Source organism: Ochotona princeps, chromosome 18, assembly GCF_030435755.1.
Source record: "Ochotona princeps isolate mOchPri1 chromosome 18, mOchPri1.hap1, whole genome shotgun sequence".
In the NCBI taxonomy this organism is placed as follows: Eukaryota; Metazoa; Chordata; class Mammalia; order Lagomorpha; family Ochotonidae; genus Ochotona; species Ochotona princeps.
In genome coordinates this window covers 44,197,108-44,206,074 of record NC_080849.1, presented here as the reverse complement: position 1 = coordinate 44,206,074, position 8,967 = coordinate 44,197,108, and the positions used below count along the sequence as shown (strand labels likewise).

Sequence of the window (8,967 nt, the reverse complement as noted above, 5' to 3'; positions counted from 1 at the left end):
CAGTTGGAAGTAGATTCAAGGGTCTGCTTCTACCTCCCATCAAGTCATAACTATTACACACCCTGTTTCTGTACACTGACTAGTTGTCCAGTTCTTCAAAGCGTTGGTGACAACCCCCTAACTCACATCCCGTCTTACACCCAACTTCCTGCTCTTTGGACACTATATCCCTTCTCTTCTTAAGGAGTGCCTCCCTTAACAGAATACTCTGCATGACAATAACTTTTAAAGAAAATATTTTATTATGTCATGAAAAAAGGCATCAATCAACTAGAATCATATTTGTTTGAAAAAAAATGAAAATTTATTAAGACAGTATATGGGCATCCTGTTCCACATGGGAATGAGAAGATGCTATAGGTTCTCTAAGTATTGCACAGTCTGAAAAACATCAACAAAAAAGGGGGAAAGGGAGGGAAAAAAAAGATCACATGATGTTGGGAACCATCTCACATTTTGAATTGTCTACCAAGAAACATTGAAAAAAAGAAAACCCTTCGTTTCTACAGTAGCTTTGAGTTTATAGTTCTTGGAATGACTGTATTCCATTGAAGATCTCAGTAACAGGAAGCTTCATTTTAGCAATCCCATGTGCAAATATTAATAAAAAAATATATAAAATAATGCAATTCCTCTCTTGCCATCACCCCGGCAACCAGGCCATTTTTGAGAACTGTTGTGCTTGACAAAATGGTTACGCCGTAAGCTTTGCCTGAAGCTCCATCTCTGCAGCCCTTTTGAGTGCAACATCCACGAGCAGCTGAAACCCACTGAAGTCCTGGTTGAGGTCTGGTGGAGTTGGGGGAGGAGTGTTGAAAAGACCACTCTGTGTGTTTGTACTTGGTCCGGATTTGCACGTGTCCTCTGGGTACACGAGTGAGCTGTCTGTAAAACTGCTGGCTGCTATCTGCTGGATATCTGTGTTTTGTCCCACACCAACTGACTGGCAGAGAGGGAAAGGCACATCTTTCAATGCAGTCACAGTGGTGTGGCAGATCACCGACGGACGAGCCAAAATTGATCCCGGGGATGGTGGCTTAGGAGACAGTGGCCTCCCTAGGATTGGGCTGGGTCCAGCTGTACAGGAATGGAACGGGCTCTCCTCGAGAGCTGGCATGAAGCTTTTGATGCTCACTGCAGACTCCATAGAGCTTGCTTCAGAAATCTTGGCCCCACGGCGGGATATTGTGAACTGATTTGGATCCTTGCCATCCTTTCTCAGCATGTCAGGGAGGAGCCTGCGGCGGGCGTTGATGAACCAGTTACAGACCTGAAATCACATCAGTATGCTGAAACATTTCCCTTATTCACTTGGCAAACAGGTTCTGGGAACATTCCTCCGTGCGCCTAACTGACCTCTCTTTGTGTTAAGGAAGGCATAAGAGGGCTTGTCTGAAGCGACCAAATTATTTCAAGGTATCTGACCCAGCAAAGAAAGCAAGCCTGCCTCCGGTCACAACCACCCTCTCTTGAATACTGAATTTGCTTAAACCTTTGCAGAAGAAACAAAAGGATTTTCACTCCTCAAACACCTGAAAATGAGCTCAGAGAGCAAGGTTTGCCTTTAACTCTCTCCGTTTTAACCTATTACCTACTGCCCCAGCATTTAAGTTAATCAACTACAGGAGAACTTTTCCTGTGTATGAAAAGTGCCACTCCTCCCGGTAACTGATTTTTCTCAGTTCAAATGACTATGTCAACAGGCACAATATGAATTACCTCACTGAAGTCTGCCCTTGTTTAAATATAAACCAGTTTCCAGGGCAATAGAGTAAGGTTTAACCTCCTTTTTATGTTTGTTGCATAAAGGAGGGTTCTTTTAAGGCATTAAAGGAAACGCCACTTGACAGATGACTGTCAAGTGGTTCAGTGTTCTCGAAATAGTTATTAGCTGCCAGCACTGTAAAGTTTACCATAAGGAAAAAAAAAAGAAAGATATTCCTTCTCGCCTTTTGAGTGCAGAGGAAATTGATGACTTGACACCCAGGAATGAGGAATGTTGTGAAATGACTTTTGGAAATAACAATGCATGCTTAGCCCTCGAGCTCTTTCCTTACCTGTAGCTGGGAGAGGTGTGTCTGCTGGGACAGTAAGGCTTTCTCCTGCTCCGAGGGATAGGCATTGTATCGGTGCTCATACAGCCAGTTCCGGAGAATCTGAACAGACTCCTTGGGCAGGTTGCCCCTTCGCCTCCTCTTGCCTGAGCAGGCTGAAGAGGAAAGGTCCAACGGAATGTCCGTGTTGTCCTCATCCTCAGTGTCACTGCCGGAAGCCACCACGACACCTAGGACGGGACAAAGGCCTCCAGTCAATCCCCATCCCCAGCAGAGCCCCGTGAGCTGCACCGCTCCTTTACTCTGACCGCTCAGTGTGACTACTTTCCTCCACTCCAGCGCGGGAGTTTCCCGTCCAGCGTTACACAAGGTCCACTCCTGCAGCACACAATAAAGATTCTCAACCAACTGCCAGATTTTCTCAGCTATTCTCTCCAGGATTCAATTCTCACATTCCTTTTAAATGATGCTCGGAGTCTTTCATCAATTTGACTCGAGACAGGCTCTGCCGAGGGTCAATAGCTTGCACACGTTTTGAACAGGAAGGATGCTGTAGCTAACAGTCTCCTCTCCTCAAGCAGACTGCAAGCTGGGAGAAACAATGCACTGACTGTCCTAATGCATATTTTAAACAGTATTCTTCCTTTGGGTTCCAGCAAAAGTTTAGAGTAAAAGCAAGCGAAACTCTACCACCGGTCCTTTCTGACTCATTGCTAATGTATGTCACCTTAAAAAAATATATATCACTGCAGATTTTATCTTCATCACACAAAGATATTTTTCTACTCCTGGTTCAACAATGCCTAACACTGAATAACTTGAAATTTCCCCCACCAGCTTAATCTGAACCGCTCTATTACATATCAATTAGCAGAGTTCAGTCTTCAGTGATTACATGACAAAGAAACTTGCATATGCAACTTACTCCCAAAGGAAGCTCCTTCGGTCCCAAGTACTTTAATCCCACCAGAAATTTTAAGAATTCAAACCATAGAGAATATGTAAATCATACAGATTTTAGTAACAATTCAGACCTGACCTCCTTATGAGACATTGGAGCCTCATTCTCAACTACAAAAACTTCCAAATAACAAATGCTTCGGCTCCCCCTGCCCCCAAAAGTACATCCTGCAATTCCGAAGGACAAAAGAACAGTGTTTTATGGAGGCTATCTGGAATTTAAAAGTATACACGAAGGGGAAACGACAGCATTCGTGCAAATACTAGCACATCTAGGTTAGCGAATTAAAAAAAAAATAGCTTAGGGAATCTTTTTTAAGCCACCCTTTTAATTGACTCAAAGATTGCTACTAGGTGACATTTCCTCGCTCTGGACTGCAGGGGGCAGAAGGTACGGAGGGCGTTCCTCCAGGCAAGGCAGGACCCTCCAGAGACAAAGTAAAGCAAGTTCTAACAAAAGAGGTGGATGAGCTTGCAAATTCACTTTAGCTCAAGGCTCAACAAACAGCCATAAATACACCTCACTGGACTCCTAACTTTTAACAGCCGGGTATCTGACGTTTCCCTACCCTGAATAGTTAAACTTAAGAAGAAGAGTTTAAAAGGGCATACTGAAAGCTGAAACAGCTTTCCCTGCTGAGAAAGCTGAAAATTGGGTTAAGAACCACAAATAAAACAACGTAAATTATAAATGAGTTCCTGTTTCACATTTGTTTTGCTAATTAAGGAGATTTCACTACTAAAAGTACTAAAAGTAATCGAATCACTAAAGCACGTCTCAATGAAGCAATTTGTTGAAACTCTCCAATGTCTGAAAAGCCAGACATTCTTAATGGTTATACTTTCGTCCCTCCCCACTCCCCCCTCTTTTTTTTAAATCTAGGAAAAGTGTGAAAATGTACTCATGGAACAGTGAATTCCCACTGTAAGTTGATAATAACAGGGTCGGTCTGAAGCAAACAAAACAAAAAACCCCCTGAAGTTTGCCCTTTGATCTGCGAGCTGCACGAGAAGCCTGGTGTTTCAGAAGCAGGTTTCATTTAAGCCGCGGAGCTGCAGCGCCACTCCACTCTGTCCTCAGTTCATTTAAATAAATGAATGCCAGGCCCCAGGACCTCTTAACAAATATTTCCAATATGTGCACAAAAGCTGAAGTAACAGGAAGTGGAGACTTGAGATCCTTGGCTCGGCCAGCTGAGAGTTGACTGCAGCTGAACCATGCTGGCTGCTGTCAGGGCTGTTTTCATGCAAATTCCCCCCTTGATTGTGGCTCGGCTTGGAAAAACAAAAAGACTTTTTCCTCCTTACTCATTTCCTACTGTAACAGAGCTTTTGAAAAGTTTCCCGGTTACGACGTGTTTCCAAACGTCTTGCTTTGCTTACACTTCAAAAATGTGGCCGGGAGGGAGGGTGGGGGGCAGAATCCCAAGCCTTGCGACTCTCCCCAGACAAGGAAATGGGGCTGTCGAAAGCCGCAAGATGGCCTGTGGATCCCACAGCTCTGAGCAGCGGTTATCGATCCAGCGTTTTCTCAACAGATCCATCACACCACAAAAAGGGGCGAGAGGGGGGTGGTGGTGAAGGAGGGCTCGAAAAACCCAAAAAAGGGGCCCGGCGGCGTGGCCTAGCGGCTAAAGTCCAGAAAAGAATCTGGAAGTAACTGGGAAGAAGGCATTTAAGAAAAAGGAAAAAACAGACGACCCTAACCAAGTTCCGATTATCTCCTCTGGAGAAGTCAAATTCGACTCAAACTCCCTAGTTACCGAAAACCCAAGGTGCCCCCGGACTGCCCCAAGCCAAGACGAACGCCCTCAGGCGGGAATTCAACACACAGCAACCGGGAGAATTAAGAAGGGGTTCTTCTTCAACTAACCTCTCTGCTTACTGTTACACTATTTCAGGTGTTTTTTGTTTTGTTTTTGCACCCTCAGCCTTCAAGAAAGGACCTTCTTGTCACAGACCTATCCGACCAATCCCGGGGCTCCGGAATCCCGTTCAAAAGTTTTTGCTCTAAGGACACCTGAGGCTTTCAGACTTCTCTATGCACACAGACTAGAGCAGAGGCCCGACCCGACTCCCTGGGGGTCGCTCGTGGGCCGCAGGCAAGGCGTTCCCCGTCCCAGGTGGCTCGGGACGCCGGGAGGCTCGCGCCAGAGGGAGGAGCCGGCCGAGCAGAGCGGGCAGCTTTTGTTCTGGAGAGCTCCGCGGCCTCCACTGCAACTCGCCCGCAAAACTTTTTATCCGCGACCGCGAGCGGAAGAGCACGCGCCAGGGCTCCAGGCCACCCCTCGAGCCCAGAAACGAGGCCGTGAACCCTGCCGCCCCGGCCCCAGACGAACCGGGAGGAAACCTCAAAAGGGAAAGCAAACACGGGCCAGTTCGTCACTTTCAGCTTCCCCCACACGGGCCCTGAAGCAGTCGCCAAGTTCCCTTCCAACACGTCACCTTTCATTGTTTCCGTGAGTCGGCGCCGCGGGGGTCCCCACGGATCCAGCCCGCTGGCCCCGCTCGAGCCCCCAGCCCGGGGGTGGATGGGGGCTGGGGGGTGGGATACCGGGGAGCCTGGGATTAGCGGGGAGCGAGGGGCGCCGAGGAGGAGAACTGGGGTGGGGGGAGGCGGGTCGGAGCAGCCCCCCGTCGGAGCCCGAACAATGGGGCGAGCCCCCCCCTCACCGGCGGAAGGCGGGCTAGGAGTTCGGCGTGCTAGAACCCGCGTCAGAAAACAGCCCCCACCCCCACCCCACCCGCCTCAGGGTGTCAACCCCGCGGCACTGGGAGGGTCCGGACCTGTCATCCCCGCCAGGGTCCAGCCTGACGCGGTTCTTCCCGCTAACGCCCCCTCACAGCCGACTTTTAAATGTCCCCCAAGTTTAAGCGTGCCCCTGTTGTCCCCTTGTGTCCCTCGGGGAGGAAGAGAGGGGAAGTCCTACAACCAACGAACTCTTCCCCACCCCCGTGACCCGGTCTTTCGCGTGTATTTCTCTCACTGGAAACGTCAGGGGCCGGGTTTGGGAGCAGATAAGTTTGGCTTGTTGCAAAGTCTCACAGGAATCACAGGACACCCGCACCGGAGAGAGGCGGCCGAAAGAGCACGCCGGGGCGGTGCGTGCGTGCGCGTGTGCCGCACCACAACTGCATGGTTCCGTGGGAGCGGCGCTCGGCGTCCGCGTCTGAAAGAATGCGAGTCCCACACGCGAGGGAGCTCCCGGGCATGCGCAGCAGCGCCCCCACCCCCGCGATCAACTTCTGTTTTGATCCACTCCACATAAATCACAACAGAAAAGCCCTCCACGGAACACTCGGGGGACCTCCCAGGCCGGGACTCCGAAGTGAACTTCAAAAGGGACTTCTCAGTCCTTGACCTTTCTAGGTGTTTTTTTTTTCCTTGTGTATTTTGATCTTTTTTTTTTTTAAACCAGACGGCAAGTTTTAGTTGTAAAACTTCCAGAACGCTTGGTGGAAACAATGACAGCCTGGCTCTTCTGTACTTACAACCAAGCCTGCTGCTTGTCACACTTGGGACACATTCTGACTGAATGCCGTTTGTTAGCTTGCTGGCCCGCTTGTCCTAACTTTTCATCTTGCCCCCAAATTCATCGTGGGAAAAGTTATTTAAGAGACTGGAAATTTTCTTTTCTGAAGTTTAGCTTTCTAAAACTGCTCACACACGAGGGCCGTGTGAGGGGCCAGGTTCACATTCCCTTAATTGTAAACACACACACACACACCCAAGAATAAGTGCCCAGGTCCGGCTGAGAGTGAGGGGGCTCCCGGAGCCCAACTTTCAGACAAAGACGCAGCGCGGTTCCGCTGCTCACCCCGCCCTGAAAAAGCTAGGCGCGGGGTTCCCCAACCCGGACCCCACAACCCCCCTCCAGCCTGAGGTAAAGGGTTCGCGAAGCCATGCGGCGGCGGGGCCGAGCGTGAGGTATGGAAGCAGACAATGAAACTTGGAGGCGCACAAACAAGGCGCTGAGCGTGTTTCTTGACAACGCGCCAAGCAGCGTGGAGTTAGGCTCGTCTCCCTCCCCAGCAGCCCCCTCGGGTTGTGTCTAGGAGGAAAAACAGCAACTGGCGTTTCAGACGCTGTCCCAACAAAGAGCACGGCCGCCTTTCCAGCCCCAGAGTCCCCAGGTGGGAAAAGTCCACCAAGTCTCTCTGGCCCCCGACCCAGCGCGGCTGGGTCAGCACGTTTCCCCGGCACTCGCGACGCGCGCACTGATGCGCTCAGCCCCTGCGGCCGCCTTACCTTTCTTGCTTTTCATGCTGGAGCTGTCTCCCAGCGCCAGGCAGGGCTTGGGTCTCAGGGGGGTCAGGAGCCGCCGCACGGGGGGGCCGGCGACCTTCCTGCCTCTCTGCCGATTCTCCCGTAACTTGTAGGACGTGTTCCAGCCGTTATTGATAAACAAGGCGCTCGGATCCCAGGCGCCCGCTCCTTGGGTGGAATTCAAGTGACACTTGGGCTTCCTCCTACCGGGATCTTCTGGCAGCCGGCCGGGGGCTCTGTCTCACCCAAGCCGCTCCCCTCAGCACTCGGTTCCTTTGTTCCCAGCTCCTGCTCGGCGTACCTCGCCGCTGTCAGAGTGAGAAAGGAGAGGAGGGAAGGTACAGGAGGTCCTGCCTCCGCCCCCAGCCGCCCGCCCCGTCCCCCGCCCGTCCAGCCGCTCCTCGGCCCCTCCCCCGCCCTTCCAGCCTGGGTGGACCGGATCGAGCTCGGGCCGCTGTCACCCCGTCCCCGGCGGGGGCGGAAGGAGTTGGGAGCCGAGTTCAGAAACGCGATTCTTCCTGCCTACCCGCCGCCCGCATCCCGCACGGGGCGGCGGAATCACCAGCCGAGCACCTCCCGGGGGTTTTCTCTTGGGGCCTTTCTTCCCGGGACTGGCGAAGGGGGTACGTTTGGGTAAGAAATTTCCAACTGGTGGGGAAAAAAAAGAACGCCCTCACCTCCCCCTCTTCCAACCCCGAGAAGAGGCTGCTCCTCTGGTTTTTTGACAGCTACCTCGAACGGCGCAGCCCCTGCCCGAGCCGCTTCTGGCCCAAGGGGCGGGGCGCGGGAGGAAAAGTATTCGGGACAAGCACCAACTTCTTCCAGAATGCGCGGCTGCCATGGACACGCGGGCGCGCCGCGTCGCACCCTTCTCCCCTGGCTCTTCCTCGGTTGGAGACAGCGAGAGCTGGCGGGGGTGTAGGTGGGGTTGGATGAGGCACCGACAACCCTAGGCGAGTGCCTGTTCCCCGGGGCTAAAGCTGCGAGTTCCGGATTGGATTGCAGGGCGGTTTCGAAATCGAACACGTTGCGGACAGGCACTTGTCATGCTCACATGCTCTTTAACCAGCTCTGCCTGGGGACTGCCCGCGCGCTCGCCCGCCCGCCCCGTGGCGACCCGGCCAGACCGCCCGTCACCCCTCTCCACTCCCGGACCCTTTCTAAAGAAGGGGCAGCCACGCCTAAGGAAGAGGGTTTGCTGGTCGTTTCGGTTAAACAGTGTCTACTTTGAGGACTTACACCCAGCACTTCTCCTCCCCCTGTATTTCAAACAGAAACTAGCCAGTAAGTAAACACATGTTCCTGACGGTTTATTTTGGTGGAAAGTCAGACGGACTCCAACAGGAGTCCCTTGATGAAATGCCATTTGGCAGACGCCAGATGCTGTAGGCTGGTTTCGAGACACGCAAGCCCCTCCCCCCCTTCGGGGTCTAGTGTTTGCGTGGGGTTGTCCCGTTGTTTTGGAGCAAACGATCTGTCATCTGCCACGGGGAAAACGTTCCCCACGGCAAAGAAGAAAAAAAAAATCCTCCAAACGTAAATAACCCTGGAGGAGACGTCAGCGCCGCCTCTGCCCCCAGTGTGGACTCGGCGCTGTTTTTGTTTTGTGACCTCGCTAGAGAAAGCCAGTGGAAATAAGGTTAACCCCGAAGAGGAGGATTCAGGCAGCCCAAACATGACTAACCA

The 8,967-nt window shown here is 51.9% G+C and overlaps 1 protein-coding gene across 1 annotated transcript; it reads right to left on the bottom strand.

The window, feature by feature from the left end:
• Positions 1-223: 223 nt before the first annotated feature.
• Positions 224-7,634, bottom strand: TGIF1 (TGFB induced factor homeobox 1). The gene is made up of 3 exons (XM_004579623.4): positions 7,264-7,634; positions 2,058-2,284; positions 224-1,270 (listed from the first exon to the last, which is right to left on the bottom strand). Exons 1-3 carry the CDS (start codon positions 7,277-7,279, stop codon positions 695-697), a joined length of 819 nt encoding a protein of 272 aa, XP_004579680.1. The 5' UTR covers positions 7,280-7,634; the 3' UTR covers positions 224-694.
• Between the last annotated feature and the right edge of the window lie 1,333 nt (positions 7,635-8,967).

Coding starts and splice junctions, on each gene's coding strand:
- TGIF1 (XM_004579623.4), bottom strand. Junction 1,271..2,057: donor CACACCTCTCCCAGCTACAG/GTAAGGAAAGAG, acceptor ATGTGATTTCAG/GTCTGTAACTGGTTCATCAA.